The sequence below is a fragment of the Miniopterus schreibersii genome (genome assembly GCF_964146895.1).
Source record: "Miniopterus schreibersii genome assembly, chromosome: 14".
Lineage (NCBI taxonomy): Eukaryota > Metazoa > Chordata > Mammalia > Chiroptera > Miniopteridae > Miniopterus > Miniopterus schreibersii.
In genome coordinates this window covers 24,707,879-24,731,669 of record NC_138114.1, presented here as the reverse complement: position 1 = coordinate 24,731,669, position 23,791 = coordinate 24,707,879, and the positions used below count along the sequence as shown (strand labels likewise).

The following is a 23,791-nucleotide window of genomic DNA, read 5'->3' as shown; positions in this document are numbered from 1 at the left end:
ATAGTAATAATGGGCATCATTTCTTGAATGCCTACTCTGTGTTGACCAGTGTACTATAACAACTTCAACAACTACCCTATGAGATGGGTTGTTTTATACTAATTCTCCTTTTTTCAGACGAGATTTTGGCAAGATAATGTCACATCCCAAGATAAACATGGGCATTAAACACCACAGAGCTGCATTTGAGCCTGGCTGGGTCCATGGGACTCAGAAGCCAGTGCTTTCTCAGTGTCCCTTATTTTCTCCCACCTTGGATCATCCAGAGATGGAGTACAATTAAAATAAGTATTTGTCGCATGCTTAGGCCCAGCATGGTCCATGGCACTTTGAGAAGTACAAGAGAAGTAGAAGTTAAACAAAGGCACTTGCCTCTAAAAAGTCTCTGCAATTCAGATGTTTACTGGAGAAGGCAGAATTATGTAATTCAGCAGCCAAGACTGATGCCTACCAAAGACTTAACATTATGTCACAGGCAATAAGAACAGTAATTCCCAGGTCGGGGACCAACTTAGTGTTGATATCATTTTATTCTGCCTAGTAAGGATATTTAAAAAGACAACTGCCAACATCTACTGCCATCCTCATTTCAGAGGGGAAAAAAGAGTAACACCAGACAAAAGGAGGAGGGATGAAGTCTTAAATGGAAAGAGGGTGCAGAGGGCCCCTCCAGATCAATGTGGCTCCCTTCTCTCTGCTCTGCCCTGGAAGGCTGACCTGTGTGGCCTCCATTAACAGAACTCCTGGGCCCTGTGGCCTCCAGTGGGGTTCAGCCATGGAGGTGCCCTGCTAGAAAAGGAAGAGAGGGAGGATAATGAAGGCAGGTATTTATTTATTCCCTGCTCTTTCCTGTGAGGTTCCTCCAGGCTGATAGTGTCCTTCTGAGGAAGAGTCACTGCCACTAGTAGAAGGATCTGCTCTGACCCTGGTTACCACCCTCTCTCCCCTTTGACCCTTTGGCCTAGGAGTGGTGGTAGCTGAACTGCTGTTAGCTCAGGTTCCTATACTGTCTATCTCTTATGGTTTTTTACATCCCACCAACACTTTTGCTATTAGTCCGTTTGTAAACCCTCTTTGGATTATCATTACTCAAGTCTTCTATTTATTTCCTATTGGGGTCCTGACTGATACAAGGATAGTCTTTGAAATCTAGCAAATTTAGCTTCATGAAATGCTCACTACATTGTCTTCATTTTTCTCATCTCACCACTGGCCAGTTAAAGCTTCATCTTGTTGACCCACATTACCATTCTGTTTCACCTGACTTTCTTGGACCTCTGATAGGCAACTATGTGCCTATAGAGTGAAACCTTTTTACTCACTCTGTAGGTATCCTGTTAGCAGAACACACTAATGTGGGACAGGGACAGTGATTGGGCATACAAGTAGGTACCTTGAATAACAGGTATCTGAGGGGTGGCCAAACCACCAGTTTCAATGGTGGCAATTTCTTCTCTTGCCTGAGTCCTTTGGTGCACACTATAGGCACAAAATGCCTGGCCAGAATGCTTAGGGCACTAGCTGATGTGGTTGCCACTGGTCTTTCTAAAAGTCGACACCGAACAGTTTTTTTTTAAATCTATAGTCTGTATCTAATGAAAATTTCCCACTCCTGTGGAACTAATTGGACTGTTATTTTGGTTTTACAATTTATGTAGCTAACATCACCTGTTGGTGTGTTTTGTATTTACAAAATTTATCACGTTTAAACTACTACAAAGGACATTTTTAAAATCCAGGATGTTTGCGGAAAAATTAGGTGAATATTCTGTGTTTTCCTGTTCTCAATTCATCCCCACCCTGTTAAACCCTCTAATATTGGACTTATGTGTTTATTGCACTTTGGGTTCTATTAACATAGCTGAATTTCACTCTCTTCAGCAATGACCTGTTACTGGGTACGACATGGTGTTATAAGGAAGGTTCCATTCATGTTCTCTCCAGAGGAATGATACGGGGGGGATCCTTGAATACCATTGTTTTATTCAGCATTGTTTCATTGTAAAGTTGATGATGTGCCACAGGAACTTAACTTTTGTTTATATCAATTAGCCTGTGGTAAAATTGGTTTTGTTATACTGTACATCATTTTATCACAGTCCTAAGGCTATTGATGACATTAAACGAGAACTTACTGTATTAGTAAAGGAATAGGTTCAATTGTGTGTAACAGAGATCCAGAATTAAAAGTTACTTAAATAAGTTATTGGTTCAGCATCTCTCATGTCGTTGCCCAGAGGTAGGTGTTTCAGAGTTAGTGTGGTGGCTCTGCCCATGAAGCTGAGTAGGGACCAGGCTCCTCCCATCTTTTTCTCCTCGGAGATTTGCCCTTATTTGTATAGTCCAAAGGCACACTCATCCCCATTGAGAGCATGGCCTGGAAGTTGTACACATCACTAATACTCGCGTCGCATTGGTTTGAACTTGGTCACCTGGCTGCATCTGGCTATAAGGAAAGCAAGGAAATGGTGCCTTTATTCTGTACCCAGCAATTTAGTGGTTTATTACCAAACAGAAAGAAAGAATAGATATTAGGGAAAAGTTAGCCACAGTTGGGGAGTATTAAATTCCCTTGTGTCAACTAAGGTGTTTTCTTACACATAAGCCAAAAGGGCTGTGCGATTCCACTGACCTTGAGCTGACTCTGAGACATCTAACTTGGCAACAGGGGATTGGAGTCTAGAGCAATTTTTGGAACCAAACTGTAGAATGTAGTCATGGGCTAACAGGTGAACATTAGAATTCCCAGGGAGAATGACTTCTTCAAGCAATGTTTTACAGAGAAAGAAGACCTGGACCCAGACAGTATCCAAGTATACATGTTTCTTGCATTCTTCTAGCAGGGAGATGGAATAAAGAGGAAGGGAGATTCAACAAAGCAAAGAAATAGGGCGGTGGCAGGTGCTGGGCAGGTGCTCTCCAAGGGTCTCTTGAATATCTGCGCATCTTGTGAGCGGAGCCACCTGATGCCTTTGTTCTGGACTGTTTTTGAAGGATGTTTATTTATATAGTGAACAAACAGTCTTGGAAGACAGAGCTAGTGTCTTCCTCCAGAACAAAGGGCAAGCATGCTTACTGACGAGTATTAACGATTTGGGTTCCCTACATTCAGGGTCCTTCTCCTGTAATGCACCCTATTGCATGTGCAGGTATTATCTAGCCCTCTTTCCATCTCCTTTTGGGAATTGGGGATAAAGAACCAACACAAAGGCTGGTACTTTGACTACAGCTATTGCTGTAAACCATCCTTTGTCTGTGACCAAGAGTCCTGCGTCCTTCGCCAGCATCCATGAAACTGTGGCAGGGTAACTTGTAAGTTTGAAAGTAGAGTAAAATCTCAGACTCTTTACAGGTCTTAATAAGAGGGAGAGTTTCAGTTCAAAGGTAGGGCTGTTCATTACCGAATGCTACTAAGAGGTCAAGGAACATGAAAACTAAGAAAAGGCCTTGGTTTAATAATACAGTACAGCGGTTCTCAAAGTTTTTGGACTCAAGGCCCTTCACACTCAAATTACTAAGGATCCCAAAGAGCTCTTGTTGATGTGAGTTATCTCTATTGATAATTAATGTGTTAAAAATTAAAACTGAGAAATAAATTTAAATACTTATTAATTCATGTAAGAATAAAAATAATATAATATCCAGATGCAAAAAAGAATGTCAAGCTGACCCTCACAACTTATACAAAATTAAGTCAAAATGGATTATACTTCTAAATGTGAAACTATGAAACTTTTGGAAGAAAACATAGGAGAAATTCTTCATGACCTGGGATTAGGCAAAGAGTTCATAGATATAACAACAAAACCACAATCCATAAAAGAAAAAACTGACCAATGGACTTGGTCAAAATAGAAAACTTTTTCTTTGTGAAAGCCACTGTAAAAACAAAGAAAAGACAAGCTACAGAATAGAAGAAGATATTTTTGAACCACATATCTGATGAAAGACTTGTATCCAGAAAGCACAAGAACTCTCAAAACTCAATGGCAAGAAAACAAATAACCTAATTTTTAAAATGGGCGAAAACTTAAACACACACTTAACCAAAAAGGATATGTGGATGGTAAATTAGCACCTGAAAAGATGTTCGACATCATTAGTCATTAAAGAAATGAAAAATTAAAACATGCTGAGACACCATTAAATACATATTAGAATGGCAATAATAAATTAATTAGCAGTGATGTACCAAGTGTTGGCAAAGATGGGAAACAACTGGAACTCTCATAAATTGCTCGTGGGGATGCAAAATGGTACAGCCACTCTAGAAACCAGTTGGACAGTTTTTACACAATTAAACATACACTTACCATATGACTCAGTGATCCCTCTCCTAGGTATTTACTGTGGAGAACTGAAAATGTATGTTGACATAGAAACCTGTACGTGAATGTTTATAGCCGCTCTGTCTGTAATCACCCAAACTGGAAACACCTCAGTGTCCCTCAGTGGATGAATGGATAAACAAAATATGACACATCCATACTATGGTATACTACTCAGCAATAAAAAGGAACAAGCTATTGATACGTGTGGCAACTTGGATTGATCTCAAAGGCTTTATGCGGAGTGAAAGAAGCAGTCTCAAAAGATCTCATACTGTAGGATTCAATTTATATGACATTTTGGAAAAGAGAAAACTACAGCAAGAACAGATCAGTGCTTGCCATGTGTTAAAGCACATAGAACTGTACACCAAGAAAAAAGGGATATTTAACCAAAGAACCCATGGACATAGGTAGCCCACAGACACAGACAATAGTGTGGGGAAGGCCTGGGGTGGGGCGGGGGCTGGGTAGAGGGGGGGAAAGGAGGAGAAATGGGGGACATCTATAATTCTATCAACAATAAAATTTTTAAAAGGAGATATTTTACTGTAAGTTAATTTAAAAAATAAAACTAAAATGGCAATATAAGCCCATTATGTAAACGTAACACATTTTATGAAGTTTAACCACATTTTCAAAAACAATGGGGAATCACTGGGGAGAAAAAAGGGAAATCTGTAATACTTTCAACAATAAGATAAATTTTAAAAATATTAGTAAACACAGTGGCATTGTTTTACATTTTTAAAAATCTCTTTACTATCTAGCTTAATAGAGACAGCTGGATTGTCATATCTGCTTCAAGATTCTCTGCTTTGCCATGCCGTATGTCATGTAGTCTCTGGAAAACCCCACCTTGAAAGAGACTAAGAGTGAAAAAAGCAAATAATGTCTGAGTATTATTACAATCATTGTTTTGACTCCATGGACTACCTGAAATAGTCTCAGGGATTCCCCAGGGTTCCTGAACTGCACTTTGAGAACCACTGATACAATACACTGTCCCAAATTTCAGTGATTTTCATAGTATCTTGGCTTTTTTTTCCCCATACCCACCTGTCCCCATGTTTACTTAATGGTTTTGTTCAAATTGGTCAAATTTTTATACATTTATTAAAAAGGAAACTTTCTATATCTCTTGTAAATGAGAAACCAGTCCCACTTTCCCATAAATGGAAAGTAACCACAAAAATAAATAAGCAATGATTGCCTTATATTTAAAAAAGATAATAAATTTACCCATGAACCATCTAAACTCATCTCTACATGGCGTGCTTTGGAAAACAGCAATGACAGCGACAGCTAACTGACTTACTACTTCATTTACGTGAACCCCTTTAATCCTCACAATTGTTGTGAGAGGTAGATAGTATTACTATATTTTTTTAAACATATTTAAAAAAATTATCTATATATCTATATATATAGATATATATATAGATATATATATATATACGCGCACAGGGAGGTTAAGGAAGTTGTCCAGTGCTCCACAGTGAGTTACTTGAGGGCTGGGATTAGAACCCAGGCAGCCTGAGTCCAGAACTAATGCTGTGTTGACAGATAGGAAACCTGGATTCTTGTCCAAGTGCTCAGAGAAGCTGCCACTAGGACATGTCCTTGAACCTTATTATCCTCATTAATAAGATGAGGAAGTGCACTAAATCAGGGCCTGTGAGTTCAAACACGGGGCGCCTGCCCCAGGGACCAGGCAGGTAGGGAAAATGTGGGCTGAGTGCACAGCAGTAAGGAGTGGTGGGGACAGCCGAGGCTAGAGATCTGTCATCTTGTCTATGGAAGGCAACTGCTCCTCACTCTCACTGTTTTTTTGTTGGTGGGGGTGGGTTTTTTCTTTTGTTTTTGACAGATATACTTTTATTTTCTTATTTTGCAAGAGAGGCTGGAAGTCTGGATACTTTGTGAACAATTTATCAGTGTTTAGAACACTCGCAGAAGCCAGCCATACGCACGGGCTGGCTGATTTATGACCTCTTGACTATATGAGCTCCTCTGACTTAAAGGATTCCACGACTGAATAAGCTGTTTTTATACAGTGGTAGAAACAAAATCCAAAGTACAGAAAGAGGCAGTTTAAAACATTAATGAAAGGGGGTATGGATTTAGAAAGTGTCTCAACACAGCCTACATAAATATTGATTAGGAGCCAGGTTAATTGAAAAGCCAAGGTACATTAATAGAATAACAAAGTATTTCTTTGTGTTCCTATTGTGTTGTATTAGAGTAAATCAGCAATATTTATCCAGTGCTAATTCTCAGTTTGCAGACAGCTAATGTAATTATGAGACGAGCTTATTGAAATTCTTTTCTTAGACATAGAGACTTGCCCAAGAATGGTGAGTATTAGGAACTTTAGTCAGCACTTGTTCAGAACAGTAAAAGCAAGCATGTGATTTATGCCATTGTGTGTACAAAGTAATGCTTCCTGAGACATTTTCTATATATATATTGGTTGTTTTGTTTTTTGGGTTGGTTTGTTGTTTCCCCCTCCTCCGCTTATCAGATTTCCTTCTAAATCCTGGCATTTGACAATGTTGCAGGGCCAGTTTCTCTGTGACTCCACAGTAAAACATACTGGTGGTTTCACAATTAAGCCAAATTTGGGTTTATGGCTTATGCAGGTTTATGTGAATTCCTGTGTTTGTTTTTTTAGATATTGTACATATATTCAGAAGGTCTGTTTCAGAGAGAAAAAGAGGGTGGACAGAATCTCTGGTCTGAATCTTGAAAGATGAGTTTATTCATCAATGACATCATTAGGACTGTATTTTCTCTTGGTTAATAAACTATTTGTTTGTCGGCTTTTGGAAGCCAGCCAGAGCTAGTCATGCCATTTCTTGGAAATGATCTGAAGCAACTGGTAATTGAAATGATAATCATTTGATCAGAGTGAGAGCTATTTGAAAATAACAGTCATCTCCAAACTTGTCTCTTCTAGTGAACCATATTTGGTAAAATTGTTGTCAAATTCCATCTTGGCTAATGTTGAGACTGATATAGCATGATAATTATTTTCCAGTATATTCTAAACTCGATTCCTGGTGTGCCCTGTCCAGAAGCTGTTCCCATATGTTTTGAAACAATAACCCAGGCTGAATTTTTATTCTGACATTTAATAATCACCATGTAATAGCTATAAAATGCGTGACAACTACAGATCTTTTATTTCAAGAGGATAGAGTAGTGAATCAGAGTGAAATCATCCGTTGAAATGGTACTTTGTAATATGCCCCATTGTTTACATAAAGCATTGAAATATTTTTTCTTGAGCGGAGGACAAGAACAGTTTCCACTTTGTCTCCCATGTAGTGGAAGTTCATATTTAATCGTGATAAGAGAAAAGATTCCATTACGAAAGTTTTACTTTTCATTTTTGATAGAGTATTTGTTATTTTGCTACTGCCTGACAAACTTTCTTCTCATGAGCAGCTTGGAACTGGAGGAGGAGAATTGTAATTTTAGATCCTACCTTAAAACATTTTTAAACACTAAACCCAGGATTTTTTAATTGTGTGAGGCTTATCTTAATAAACCCTTTTTTGTTTTGCTTTGGAGTCGTGTGTGTGTGTGTGTGTGTGTGTGTGTGTGTGTGTGTGTGTGTGTGTGTGTGAAGTGGAGGAGAGGAGGAAAGAGTCATGTTTAACAGCAAAATTAGCCAGAATCACTTGTGAATTCCTTTTGTTTAATCACTTAGAGACATCTTCCTGTTGTTGTTTGTCAAAAATATTTCTCAGATTTTGTAAGCTTGGGGGTTTTCACAGCTAAGCTTTTTTCAGAAATGTGAAGTAAAAGAAATGAAAGAAGTCAGCTCAAGTTGAAATGTCAAATGTTTCAAATAATTTAACTTAAAACCCAGTGAGATGATCTTAAGCTTTTTCCAAAGAATCTTTGGGTAAGAGAGGCCCGCCTCTGCTCCATGTATGGACATCTATTAAATATCTTGCTGGATTAATTCTGAGTCAGAAAAGTTGGTTGTTTCCTGGAAGCAATTAGAGATGCTTAAAATTCAAATTTATGATCCATAGGAGAAACTTAAGTTTCAACTACTTTTCTTAGATTCAAAGGCTTTCTCCTCACTCGCCCTCTCGCCTCTTACCCCATATGTATTAAAAGAAAAAAAATCAGTTCATTTCTCAACTTACAAAGTTTTTAAGAAACATGAGAATGTGTAAGTTTCTTTCAGTGGGAAGCACATAACATTTATGAAGTATTTCTTTTGGGATTACATCACAGTTTTATTTAATTTTTAGGACAAAAGTTAAATTCAATATTTGTGTATAAGCCAAGGGAAAATGTACCATAAACATAGGAATTTTAGGGTGAGTCAGAGTTCCAAGAATCCCAGATTTACTTAGACCATTTATATAGAGACAGGCTAACCATTAGTCATCTAGTTCTCACTTTTTACTTTTGCAATTAATTGCACTTAAAAATTAGCTTTCACCCAAGCGGTTAGATAGGCAGAGTGGGTTTTGGCAACTAGCATTAAAAATGGCTGTTAGAATTACTGCCCAAGTTTTGTACTTTCTGATCATATGACAAATATATCTTATAAATTATTCCTCAACTGGACAACCAGCAGTGAAAAGCCATTGAAACAAAGTGAGTTATTGAAAATTCTCTGTCACTGAAAAGCACATTGTCTACTTGCATAAGGTTAAACTGCTAAAATGGTGTTTCAGACGGGCTTTGCTGAAAATTTATCGTTTACCTCAGAACCACAGATAATGTTTTTTTGTTCTTCCCCAACCACCTATTGTAGGATGAAGTCATTGCTGTTTCTGAAAAAGTGATTGTGAAGCTTGAAGACCTGGTCAAGTGGGTGCACTCTGATTTCTCCAAGTGGAGATGTGGCCTCCGAGCTGGGTCCATGAAGGCAGAGGCCTCGGGAAGGAATGGACAGAGGGAAGCTCTGCTGAAGTACAGACAGTCAACCCTAAACAGTGGACTCAACTTCAAAGACGTTCTCAAGGAAAAGGCTGACCTTGGTAAGTATAATTTGCACTTCTAAATCAAATGTCTGGGCGTATACAGTAACCTACTTTTTTGGTTGTAGATTTTTCTGGAAACCCTGATATGTATACACACACAATGATATATATACATACATATATATACACACACACATATATACATATCTACATATATATATATATATAGTTCTTTAACTTCGAAGGGACCTGGGCATATAGATAGACAGATAAATTTTACCTGTTAGCTCACAGGACCTTCTATGTGTGAATCCCTGGGCCAGAAACTGGGCGCTATAACACGTAGCCTTAAGCAGCTTCCAGTTGGTATCAAGGCTTAAGGCTTACTTAGGGCACCTAAAATTGGATTAATGAAGAGTTTGAATATCTGTTCTAAGTAGATGGCATGACATCTGTGAACACGATGTTAGCGTTTCATGTTTTATGTTGGATAGAAAGCACAGTGAGGAAGACAGATGAGGCCCTTAGTGTGGAGCAGGAGAGCAAAGTCAAAGCTAGAAACCCTGGTGGGCATAGGTTTTCCTGAGCTTTTAAGCATTTTTCTTTCCTTCCTTTCCATCTTCCTCTGCAAGTTTGAAGGAGAACTTGGGATACGGATTAGTTATTCTCATTTGTATTTGAATCCTGACTGGGATGTTTATTTAGCTGTGTGGCCCTGGGCAGAATATTTAACCTCCAATCCTCAGTTTCCCCACCTGAAAAATATTGGAACTTTACAGGGTCACTGTGAGATGTAAGATATAAAGGGTCAAGCACAGCGCTTGGGGCTCCATAATTAAGTTTGTTGCTTTTTCTTAACACTTTTCTCCTCCAGTGACTTTTTTGTATCCTCTCCTTGTGTGTGTGTGTTGTTTTTCCTTTTGTCTGTGTCTCCCTGTGGCATTCACTGACATACTCTTCTAGCATTGCTCAAGACCAAAGTTGACCTCTGATTTAGACTAGTTATTTCCTCTTTAGGCAAAGAGGAACTTTACTTTTAACATATTAAGGCATCTTTTTCTTTCATTCTAACACAATGCTGATTTTCATAGCCCTATTTTATGCCTCAATGTGACAACTTCCTGTTTTTTTTAATCTAGTGTTTAACTATTACAACAAACGTAAACCATCTTAACTGGCAAAAAGAGACTGAATAAAACCAGTTCCCGACTGTCTTTCATGTGCTTCTGGTTGGTGATGAGCTGTACTGTGTTTTGGGAATAGCATTAATACATTCTTGCAATTTGAGTTTAATGATCAACAGTTTCCTGGCATCTTTGGGTAGATGTCAGACAGTAATATTTTGGACATGGCAGCCTGATCGTCATGTGCACAGTTAGAGAAAATTATTAATCTAGTGGTTTTCCTTTCAAAACCAAAAGAACTCTTTTTTTAAACGAATCTTCCTCCATATGCTGTTAGACCACTCAGTTCTGTGAATACAGACTGGTCGTCTGACATGTGACAGTGTTGAATAATACATCTGTTTTGTTACTTTCCTAATGTTTGATCTAAGTTGTGTCGCTATTGTCTCATTTTCCTTAACATTAAAACCTTTCTTTTGTTTGAATTTTTTTTTTTAGTTATGGAATATACTGTTACTAATAAAAAACTAAACAGGAAGCCCACAGGGGACAAAAGGATGTGTAGATGGTTAAGCTTGATGTCACCCATATAAACAAGAGTATTTATAGCAGGGTTATTTTGCTTTTGACATTGATAGTTTATTAATGAACATGAAAAGAAACCAAATCTCTTAATTCCATCCAAAGATTTAGAGCTTTTGACCTTTTTCAATTCTAAAAAAAAAAAAAAAAAAAAAATGTCCATGATCTACATTTTGAATAATTGATTTCAGAAGAAACTGGTTTAAAGTGAATATTCAAAGTACTTAGTGGTTTTTAAATATAGTTGTTCATTAGACACACTAGGGGAATTTTAAAAATAATAGTCACTGCTGAGTCTGCTTCCCCAGATTCTTCTTTCAGTAGGGCTGAGGCAAGGCTACAGAATGTTTACTGAGAGAAGGCATTTTAAGTAATTCTCATTTAAATTTTTTTGTGTGTGTGTGTGCCGAAGCGGGGTGTCTCATTTGGGAAACAACTCTACTATTAGTGCTGAGGAAGAGAAAATAACCAACAGGAGACTTGATTGGAGGCTCATCTCTGCTGAGCAAGAAACACCATGTACTTTTTCTTTTTTTAATGTAAAATACCCCTTTAAGGATAGAATTTGGGGCCTTGAAATTCTACTCAGTTGGTATGAACTGTGGGGAATTTGAGACAAATAGCTTTTGTAATTGGAATGCACACTGTGTTGTAATAATGTGGAAAGAGAAACAAAAAGTTTCCTTAATGTAATGAGTTTCCATTATCTGCATGATCTAAGGTTTACAAGTCTACATTGTTAGGATTTATATTGGGGAGACAGGGGGTGTCATTCGCTGTACACATTCCTGTCCCAGCAACTTTCTCTTCAACCTCTTCTCTGTCTGCAACATCAAAATATTTGTTGTCTGTACTTTTCTTTCCACACAGTGGTTTTCTTATCTCCCTTCTCTTGGCCACACTAAAACCACTTCCAATACCACATTGTTAATGGAAGTTCACACACTTATTAGGTTTTTCCTTCTGTAGAACCCTTCCAACTCCTCATTGTTCTTACCAAAGAAAGAAGATGAACTCTGAGATTACTTAAGACCCCCCTCTTTTTTTTTTTTCTGGTGGAAGTAAGCAAAGAATGGAAAGATCTCACCTTTCCGTGGTTGAAGTAAAACTGCATTATGTTATTTTTCAACTGAGTTATTTCATCATGTTAAAACATCAATAGAAACAAAATAATTAGGCTGACTCTTAAAGAAGGGATTTTACCATATAAAAGCTAATTAAAGAACTCTACTTGCTCAATGTTTAGGTAGAATAAATTCCCTTTAATCTCAGTTTGTGTCACTTCCTGTCTCTCTCTGAATAGTAAAAAAAACACACAAGAATGTTCTCATAAGTGCGTGTCTGCCAACAAATTAATGCTCCACAAAGAGAAACTCTGCCCCAAATGGCAGCTTCCAATAACTGCTCTGATTCAAATCACAACTCTTTTTTTTTTTTATTCCCTTCCCCTTCAAGGACAATATTTGCAGATGTCATATTTGCTTTTTAAAACTCTCTGGAGTTTTCATTTAAGATTCTAAAGCACTGGTGACTTACACGACAGATCTAGACAGTGGGAAAACAAATAATTTTAAACAACACCTCCGAGATGTGTTAGAATACGAGCGGCCCCTTCCTCTTCTTTGTCCTAGTCAAAGACAGAAGGTTCAATATGAAACCAACTCGAATTGAGACTTTACTCAGTGAGATGTTTTACCTTCTTTCAGGCAGTAGTTTCATACCGAAGTTTATAGGAAAAAAACACCCTATGTTAAAATAGAAGGGTTAAGGAATGTATTATTCATAAGCATAACGAACACAGGAACCTGTTTTTCCAGAAGAATCGGGTTGATTAAATCATTCACTACACAAGCCTCTCGTTATTTATTTTTGTCTTTAGAATTACAGTGCTTAGCTTTTGTAATAAAGTGGACTTGATGCCCATATTTGGTATGGCAGTTGGAACTCAGCGAATGAAGAATTATTTCATTTTATAAAATCTTTAGCATCTAAGGAATATAAACACTATCAGTTAAATGTAGCAAACTTTTAGTTTTTTATTCCTTGGGCAATAGTTTGTAAAAAAAAAAATCAGATTATTTTATATAACACTGCTTCTTACAGAGTTCCTTTAAGTGAAGTATGAAAGCTGCAGTGTAAGCTTTATTGGCCTATAAATATGTCATTATAGTTGGACTACATTTATATGCTTTGGATTGTTGTTTAAGCCAAGAAAATATGTCTCTACAGGTTGACTTTTTATTGAAACCCTTTGAGGCATACAACAGAATGTATTTTAGGCCAAGGTTATTAAAACAGCATTTTCATTTTTTTGCAGCAGACTCATTGTCAATTATGCTGCCACAAACTGTCTGTGGATAGGCAGTTATGAATGGCTTCATCTCCAAATGTGTCTTTAGAAAAAGCAAGAAAAGATAGAGGAGTCTGAGCTGAAATCGAGAAAAGAGGCCAAAAGGTGTGGGTGTGGGCATGGCTGAATTTAATGATGGGGGTTCCCTCAATTCAATTTCTGTTTCTAAAGTCCCATCAGATTGAGAAAGAGTGGCTTCCCCTGTCCACTCTGTGGCTGAGACTTTTACTGTACTTGGGGAAACAGACAGCATGGTGATGTTGGAAGAGCAGCGGATGGGATGTCAGGAGAATCTTGGCTCTACCTGTAGCTCTGTCACTCACTGGAGAAGTCGCTGTATGTTTACACATTCGGGTCCCTTGTGTGTAAAATGGGGAATAGTGTGTACCTGGCTTTATCTTATTAAATTTTTGAGACAATCAGCTGAGAAAAAATTAATATATATGAGAGCATTTAATACTGGAGTCTAAGATGGTATTATCATCATATTATTATTACATAGTACAGTGTTAGCTTATCTGTCCCTTTTTAATTTCCCTAGTGATTTAGGGCAGGGTTTGCTCTCATTATGATCTGCCTCAGTAGAGCACTGTTATTAAAATCCTTCAGATCCTTCTTTTATTTACATATATTTTTATAATATATAAAATATAAAATATATACAAATATGTTTTATATATGTCTTTATATAGAGAGATATATATCTATATCTTATATTAAATAACTTTTCTCCTCTCTAAAATTCTGTCAGAATAAGCTGGGCTGTAAGTGGCTAGTAGTATAAGTAACTTCTCAAGGACCCATAGTTAGAAATTGACTATAGCCGTTGCTTGGAAATTCTGGAGGCCTTGTATTCAAACGGTTTTTCAGATCACTTTTGAGTTTGATATGTCAACCTGCTTCCTGGGATGTGGCTGTGGGAAGGATTCTCACTCAGTGTTGAAGTCAACAGAATAAACGTCTCTAATAAGAAGCAGACAGTTTGTCATAATAAGGCTTCTCCACCTAAGACAGCCGATGAACTCTTTAGGCTTCTTACTAGGACAACCTTTTCTTCTTTCCTTCCCTCCTTTATAGATGTAAATTTTCTGTGTATATTAAACAGTCTTGTGAGGGTATTTGTTGCTTATATTTTAACTTCCATAGCTATACTCTTTTCTTTAAGATAGAAACTAGGAAGGTTTCTTTGAAGATAAAATTGTTGAATTACCCAATTCATGAATATTCTGAAGAATCCCTACAGGGCCTCCTTACTGAAACAGATTTGGCCTTGATAGTATCCTTGAGTTCAAAATAGAAATCAATTACATATGGGGCTTATCAGAAATTTGTGAAGATACTTTCCAAAGTATTTTCTTGCAAGGTTCTCTGGCAATATTGTTGTGCGAACCATGCATTCTTTAAAAAACCTAATCGTAGCACAGTTGACACTGGAGAAGCATGCTGTTCAGGTGCCAGCGTGGCTCTTGCTTCAGTGCTTGCTTCGTGCCATTGTGGAGTGACGGCCCAGAGGACCTCTGACAGGAGCAAGTTCACACTTCCAGGAGTCTGCATCCAAGACTCTCAAGGCTTGGAACAACTTAGCGACAGGATGTTTTCTAAGAATCTGGGAACACATCAGGGAGATTATAGTATTTCATTTGAAAGTTAAAATTCAGCTTGGCCATCTAATCAAATAGTTGAGCATTGTCCTGCAGTAATGGTAAAATGATTGTGTAAAAACTGTCTTTAAAAAATAACAGCCACATATGTTGTCTGCACTCAGCCATCTTGGCTATTGCTGCTGGAAGGAAAGTCTTTGTAAAATCGAACAGTGTGTGAGCCATTTAGCAGCTGGTCATCAATACTGCTGTCTAGATATTTACGCTGCCATCACTCACGAAGGGCTCAATCTAGCCCTTTCAGTAGGAATTTCTGTTGACTTTTGGGTCTTCTAGTTTTTCTAGAATGAGGAATGTTTTTTGGAACTCTAAATTGATACATGCTTTTGATGATGGATAGTCATCTGAAGAGAAGATTGTAGAATTTAAGAATTTATTCTTACTTTTAGAATTGGAGATGTCAGGACAGAGGTTGGAAAAAAGTGAGATTGGAATTTTCAATGCTATTTTGATTATTCAGGTTGCCGGTATTTACCTCTTGGATGCAATGTATAAACAAGATAAGAAACTCATGCTTTTTTGGAGCTCTATTGATGTTTCCTCCCCTTTCCTTGAAATAGTACTCGATTCTCTCATTGTTTAGCTAAACAGCCCCAATTTTTAAATTCTTCCCCAATATGTGGTTTCAAAATCCCTCACCATCGTGGTTATCTATCTCAGGACACACTTTGAGTGTTCGTTTACACCAGTTTACCCATTTACATTGTACGAGCTCGTCTTTGCTGAGAACTCTAGAGCCAGACTAGGAGTAGCTTCCGGCGCAGAAGCCGTGATACATCCGTCCATCAGTCTAGACAGCCTCCAGGTAGGACATGACACAGGCAAAATTATTAGCCTCTCTTTCTTAGAGTTGTATGGTCTTTTTCTCCTCCTCAAAGCAAAAAGTTATTCAGCCACCACACCTCCTAAAGTTTAGTTACCTGTTTGTTTTTTTAAACAGTAGTATTAAATGCAGAGTGTTAGCTAATGAATATCATTGTGAAGTAATATGGCAGGAGCCACTGTGACTCAATATCAGTGCTATGCCTTTTGGGCGTCTGTAATTCCTGTAGTTGTATAATGTAGCATTTAGGGTAGAACTTGCCCAAATTGGTTTTTGCCTCAATAAAGTTCCACAGTTGAATACCAGCCTGATGTCTAGCTTGTTTAAGCTGCTCCAATCAAGTAAGATAAAAACCAAAAGGTCTTCCCTACATTAATATATGTGTTAGTTTAATTTATTATCATCCTCTTAGAGTCCAGCTGTTTTATGTGAGGGTTTTTATTGATTTTCTGGTGTTTTGTCTTGATCGTATGGCTATATCTATGATAAAAAGACCATGATGGGAAGGCAACCAATCCATACTTTTTTTTAGCTTCCTTAATGAGAAATGTTAATTTTACAATGAATTCTCTGTGGGGTCACTATCTGATAGGGAGATAACCAAAAATGGAAAAAATTCAGCTGTAGTCTGAGTCTTATGCTGTGTATGTCACCTCTAGTTTCTGGTCCCATACCTGGGGTCTCCTGGAAAAAATCTTTTAAGTGGCCTTGGTTTCTCACAAGGTCATAAATTTCTGGTACCATATATAGATTAGCAAACTTGGAGCAATAACTCCATCTGCATTTGGTGATAGGAGAAAGTCTACTGTGAGGGGCAAACCCTGTCGGTCCACAATGGTCTATTAAATAGCTGTTGAAAAGTACAACATTGTGCCTTAAATTGCTTTAAAAATGAGGTTTGATTCAACAGTCCTCCTTCCGGTTGGAGGTGCGTAATGCTCTTCTGTTTTTATTGCAGCTCCAAAATGTTTTTGTTTGCCTTCCACTTCTCTCTAGCCACTGCGTGACTACTGACAGTAGGCAGTTCCTACAGCTGTTATCATGATAGCATTGCCTAGGATCACAAAGCACATATGTCCTACATGTGAATCGATTTGGCTTTTCCAGAGGGTTTTGTGAGCAGTTATTTGATTTGGGCATTTAGGCTTAATTCTCTTTAGTATTGATGCTGATTCTTCCAAACAGCTCGTTTATCTCTTAGAGTACTTTAAAGGTGAGGTTTTATTACAAAACATTAATTTTCCTTAATGTCAAAGATTCACTCTCCTATCTTCCTCTAACATTCTGTGTTTTAAATCTGCAGTTTGTACAGGTCACTACAGAGGAAAGCTGAGGTTGGACTTTTACCCCATTTTAATAAATATATTTATTTAGGACAGACTGGAATAACAGTGAGTTTTCCAAAGCTTTACGGAGCGCTTCATGCACAGTAGGGGGCTGAGCAAATAGTGCTGCTGATGTGCAGTGTTTCTAGCTGCCTTGCCCTGTGTGTTTTCCACTATTGTGCTGGGATAAAGTGGTGTCTCTTCTTTTCCCTATAATTCCAGAGCCATGCATTGCCTTGAACTCGCTTCCTTTGACCTCTCCGCTTACTTTTTTCACTTTGTAATCTTTTCTAGCATCTTGTATACTTCTGACTTTTCTTTAAATTTGACTTTCAGCCTATAGCCCCCAACCCTCGACCCTGTCTTCGATAACCTCATGCCTGCTGGATAAGATACAGATGTAGGCAAGCATCCAGGGACCTGTTCAGTCCCAGCCTCCATTCCTTTTCTTTTCTGTTAAGTAACTTTCATTGTTGTTGTATGTTTTTGTCTTACCAGTATTATTCATGCTTGTATTACAAAATATAGGCAATATAGATGAATATGAAACAGAAAAATATAACTTGCTTGCTTTCCTCCCACCCAGAAGTAACTGCTGTTAGCATTTTTATATATCCATATGCCAATGTATATGAATGTATGTATAGGCAAGAATTCACATGCATACTCTTTTCCCCCACAGAAATGAAGTCTAATGTTTGCCCCCCTAATTTAAATGTATATGAATGTATGTGACAATGCTTCCATGTTGTAAAATATCCTACACTCTTTCGCTCTGTCCGTATAATGTTTCATCGTGTAGGCGTTTGTGTTGTTGGGCATTTCAGTAGCTTCTGTTTGCCTACAAACTCTATGAAACCCTGGTAGCTCTGCACACGTCCATGGCTGTTTTTCTGTACGGAACATCTGTAGAGGTGGAACTGCCAGCTCAGAGTGCGCCCAGAATGTTAGGACGGCCCAGCTCTCTACCTCATCTCCTGTCCCCTCTGTGCACCTTCTGCTGTGGCCTAACTAGTCTGACTGCTCCGTCTTCTTTCTCTTCAGCCACATACCTGCCCCCCATACCCTCCAGTATGTTTTGAGTGGCTCATACCTTGAGTCATTCCTGGAATGTCCCTTTCAGGTTTCTTACCTGTAGAATTTCTCTCTTTTATTTAAGACTCGGTTGAAGCCCCTGAAGCCCTTGTTAGCCATTCAGCTCAGGATTTTCCCTGCTTAAGGAGCTCTTATCACACGATCTCTCTACCACCTTATTGAGCACCTTCCTCTATAACAAGCAATATAACGCGGTATCTTTTTTTATGTGTTTATCTTATCTTCCCGGTAACAGTCTTAACTCTATTGTGTAGGCATTCTAACATCAAAGCTATACCTAGTAGGTTAAGTAAACATGTGACTTTTATGATCAGCCTCCTGAGAAATCTCTGGAGTTCTCTGTTTTGAGTCTGTTGGGGACGCCTATGTGCGTCTAGTTATTCACCTGACTTCTTTGCCAGCACCTCCTAGGACCCCCTTCTAGTGGAGGGGCTGTCTCATTGGTACCTGGTAAGAAAAGCAACGTACTTGCAGTAGTTAGTTTCTAACTATTCTTGGCTTAATTCATAGTCAACCATCTATAAACTCATTCTGGGAAACTCATGGAGAGAGATTTTGAACATGCTTGAGGCTAGCCTGATAGGCTGAGGATTGTTGGTGTTGGTGCAGGGTGGTGTCGTGTGTGGCCATTATTTTACATGTTAAAACACACTTTTTAATTCCTCTCTTCCTCAAGGGAAACTTTTTCATATTTCAGGATTATAACAATGACAAAAATGTGCAGGGGAATAAACCAATCCAGACTGGACTTGCTCTGCCTTATCTTTTTCAGTATCAGGTTGTTTGTAATCTGTCTTTTTTTTTTAGGTGACATGTTATTAAGGAGATGGCTTTAGCAGGATAGCTAATACTTCTTATGCGAGGCATTTGCACTGTTTTAATCCTCAGCTCCCTTAAAATGGTTACTTGCAAATCATGGTGTAGGTATTCTCCACCTTCCAACTACCCATTCTAGTTCTTTGGTTCACAAAGAAAGTATTCTGTTAGGCTCTACAAAAACAATGCTTCATGCTTGGCCTATTCACTCAATAAGAAATAAATCATTGTTTTCGTAGCAGTGCTGATAATAAGGCAGATTTCAAAGTATGATGAAACGTATACTTTTCTAGCAGAGAAAAACCTATAGTTACCTGTCTAATTACCCATCACGTGATGCCTGTGTGTAAATATAGGCTTTTCACATGTGCAGCTTCTGTGTGGGTTGCTGGTTTTTTTAATTGAAGATACTCATTTAGTTCCCATTGTTTTATATTAATGTTTTCAATCAAAGATTTAGAAGAATGAACAAACATAAAAGCTACCATTTTAGGGTGGCTTCTTTTTGACCTATACATGGACTTTGAAATAAGACAGATCTGGATTGCAATCCTTGCTCCATAAACTGTATGACTTAAAAAATAGTAATTCTACTTTGATGGCTTATTTGTGAAACAGAGTTAACAATACCTGTCTCATGGGACTACAAATCATCTCTCCCTCTCTCTCTCCATTCCTCCCCCCCTTCCTCTCTCCCTAAGATCAATTAATAAATAAAAATTTAAAAAAGAACATTAGTTTCCTTTCCTCTTTCCTTTAGAAAAGTAAACCTGACAAAATGCTCTTTTCTCCCCCAAGAAAGTTAAGTGGACAATTCCAACCTAAAAGGATACCAAGATATAAATAACAGCAGTATGTGAGTTCCGGTTTATTCACAAACATTTGAGCGTCTATTACAAGGCACTGAAATTAATTCAGGGTTAAATAAGCCACGATCCCAGTTTTCTAGGGGTCCGAAAAACCTCACGGACTATTTATTGTGAAGAGCTTTTAATGTGATGTTTTAAATCGAATTCTCTATGCTTGAATTTACTTGTGTGTATTGTCCTGCAAACCATCTGCTTGTACTTCCTCTAATCACTCTTCAATCATAATTAACAGCTAATTCTAGTTGGCTAGAAAACTCGGTGCCAGGAATTCATATGTACTTTGGGATATCACAAGTGAAATATGTGAATTACCGCCTCATCCGCTTCTCCGCTGGCTGTGAACTGGCTGTTCTTGCAGTTTATTGGGTGTGTGTAGGTAGGTGTGTGCTGCTTGTGTGTTTTGGGGATGGTCCAAACTGGAAATCCCGTTTGTCCTTGAGGTGCTCAATAATTCCAAAAGAAACCGAACCGCACTGCTAAGGCCATGGTTTTGTGTGTCATTTTCTCTTGGAAGTCACGAGCAAGAATTTTTGATGTACATCAGGACAGGCCGCATTATGCTCCAATATCACAATGACTAGCACAAGAAAGGTTAATTTCCTGCTAGGCACAGTTCGTTGTGGTGTGCAGGGTTCTACAGAACAGGCTTTCCCCCTGTGAGAGGCACACTGGACCTCCGCGTCAACATGTGCTTCTGTGCTCAAAGGCCGTGGGGAAAAGACGTGGAGAGGTGCACACTAAATGTTTGCACTCAACAGTAACGTGAAGTAACATGCATCGCTTCTACTCATGTTTCATTCGTCAACAAAGTGATGAATTCCAGGGTCATGTCTTATATCAAGGAGGGCCTAGAATCCTAAAGGACCCTTAGAAGGAGAGGAAAAGTGGGTGCTGGGTGAACATTTGTAATATCTCACACGTTCCCTTAGGGTAACGATAAATCTCATAGAGTAATAACATCTCAGGGTTGATAATCTAGTTATAAAATTCTACGTATAACACCGTTCTTGCACTTAGTACTAACTTAAATGACCTCTGCAGAACTCTTGACTATTTGACTTTGTAATATTTTCAGTGATTGGGAACTCAGTACTTTATAAGGCAGTTCCATTTCATCTTTGATCTGTCTCTGTGTTAGAAATTACTACTTTTGATTAATTAAATTTGAAAGGTATGGCTTATAGTATAAATGACTGTAGTAATGTTGTATGCTATTGCTACCAGTTTTGTTCCTGTAACAACAGAGAACAAAGCAAATTTTTCTTGTTCTTGAGAGTGTTTCAGATATTTGAAAATAGCTACCTCTACCCCCAGTTTTCCATTCTCTGGGTCAAAACATCAACAGCCTCAACCCCACGTGCCTTATATAGCATGACTTCCAGTTCCTTCACATTTTAATTTTATTTAATGCGAAGTAATTGCTGTTTAAAATTAAAAACTAAAGCGGTATAAAATATTTTTTGTTAACCATAACTTTATTGTTTTGGCAGGACTATAGATCACTTTAACTGCTGAATATTTAGCATGCAAATTGGATACACTATAAATATAAAACATACATTAGATTTTTAAAATTTAGCATAAAAACAATATATATCTCATTAATAGTTTTTATATCAGTCCTGGGTTGAAATAATATAAATATTTTTGATAGGTTGGGTTAAACAAAATATGTAATTGCAATTAAATTTACCTTTTCATTTACATTTTTAATGTGGCTACTAGAAAATTTTAAATTATAGATGTGGCTCACAAAATATTTATATTGGACAGTGCTGATCTAGAGAGATTTAGACAGCTGTGAGGTTTTGCCAACACTTTTTTTTGAAATAGAATCACTGTTGTATGCACTGAGTGCTTAAGAAGGCTAGGGCACTATCCTTGCTCTGGAAGGAAGGTGAAAATGAAAGGCATGCAGGATTGCCCTCAGGAACTCATAGTGGAGCAGGGCGGACAGACACAATTATGTTGTAGGATAGAGTTTAGCCAGGGCATGAATGAAGATACAAGCAAAGTGCACCGGGAGCACAGAAGAAGGTTCCTGAGTGCATGTGTCACAAGTGAACAAACTTGTAAATACTTAAAGAACAGGGATTATGACCCCTTTTCTTTGGCAGTAGTTTCATGTATATGATTGTTGAACAAACGAGGAGATTCCCATCCCATATGATCTCTCTGTTGTACCAGGATATTACTAGAAATGAAGACTCTCGTGGTCATCTCTGGCTTAGATCTTTTTGAAGGGTCTACTCATCCCACTAGGAAGTTGGCCTTAGTTCAAACTTGGCTTTCCAGACAGAATTCCTGTACTTGATGTTAAGTGCTGACCTTTCATTGTCTCCAATTAATACACAGTGGTTCCTATCAAGCTTGTCTGGTAAACAGAAGAAATACGTATATTATATATTCCTCGTTAAAACTCCCACTATTTTACCAAAGATTTACCACTTCCACCCAGAAAGTGTTCTGAGATGTTGAAAGGAAAATACTTAAGCTTACAGCTCTTTATTTGCATTTATAGAGTTTCATAACTCTGAAGACTTTTCATGCCTATCAATGCATGTTCTGTCAATAAAAGGATATCAGTTGAAACTCAAAATGTTATACCTTCATCTTCTCATTGGGCGTCCTTAATTCAACAAAGCAATATTTTCATATCATATTCTTAGCTTGCATTACCTGTAAGCTAAGAAAAAAAGTTAGCAGTTGTAGATTGCACACGATAGAGCTTTTCCATGAAAACGTCAGCTTTCTATCTAGTTACATTACCCATGGTTACAGATGGGGCTAGTGTGGTTAATAAAATCAATTCATACAAAACAGTTTCTCCTGAAGACAGTGTTAGTGGTGGATTTCACAAAATCAGAGACTTTACCTTGGGCAGAGCTTTCTCACTGAATAAAAAATTTCTCCTGTTGAAACTGTTCTGGGAGTGAAGATAAGGTGGTATAGAATCTATACTGTAGATGGCAGGCTCAGGGTTTGGCAGGAGGTGTACTGATAATTCTCAGCTTTCTTCCACCTCCCCCAAACTGTAACTTACGCTATAGGTCAAGTGCCTAAATGTTCTGCTGGGGAATCAACTGAGTCATGGATTCTAAATTAAGGACTGATGGGTAAATTTTTGTGGGGGTTGTCTTGGGAAATACACATTGTCTTGGGAAAACATTTATAGCACTCATCTGATTTTGAAAGGGGTCTGTGATGATAAAACAATTATGAAATACTTTTTATGCCTGATTATCAGTTACCCTTTTCCCCAAAAGCCACCCCTCAGGGATTTCCGCCACGTATATTTACTGAATTTTCCTAGTAATCCATGTACATGTGACGGGGAAAGACAGTTGGATTCAGCTGATCTGATGATGCTTAACCTTTGGGGTTGGGAGGTAGCATAGGTGACTATGACAATCTAAAGAACACCATGGACTCCCTACCCAGAATATATATACATCCTCAAAGGTGGAATGACATTTGAGGAATTCATAGACATCCTCCTGAAACTGGTTTTTGAACTCTTGGTTGAAGACTGCTGCTTGATTCCTTTGAAAGTACAGAATCCTCATGCTGTGGAGAAGAAACACGAGGGTGCTGTGTGTCCATCCACAGGGTTGGTGGGATTCTACTCTCCCATACAAGTATTTTTGGGTTTCAAGCTTGTGTGGGAAGGAAGCACATGCCTTTCTCATCCAATGTATTTTTCTTTTATATTTTCAAATTAGAAGTTTTGACAGCAGGGATGGACAATCAGTAATTCTTATGTTCTGCTGTCTGGATAATCACGATATGCTATGGACACCTGGTATGTTTATTAGTTATTTTCTGTTTAGAGTGCTTGAAAGGGGTCTGCAATCATGGGAAGCCCT

At 38.0% G+C, this 23,791-nt stretch overlaps 1 protein-coding gene across 3 annotated transcripts in view; it reads left to right on the top strand.

Annotated features, from left to right (window-relative positions):
- Positions 1 to 23,791, top strand: part of ARID5B (AT-rich interaction domain 5B) — a 167,065-nt gene that overhangs the window by 19,928 nt on the left and 123,346 nt on the right. For all 3 annotated transcript variants that reach the window (XM_081157342.1, XM_081157341.1, XM_081157340.1), the window contains exon 3: positions 9,112 to 9,337. In XM_081157342.1, the coding sequence (XP_081013468.1) occupies positions 9,112 to 9,337 (226 nt within the window). The remainder of the gene's footprint in view (positions 1 to 9,111; positions 9,338 to 23,791) is intronic.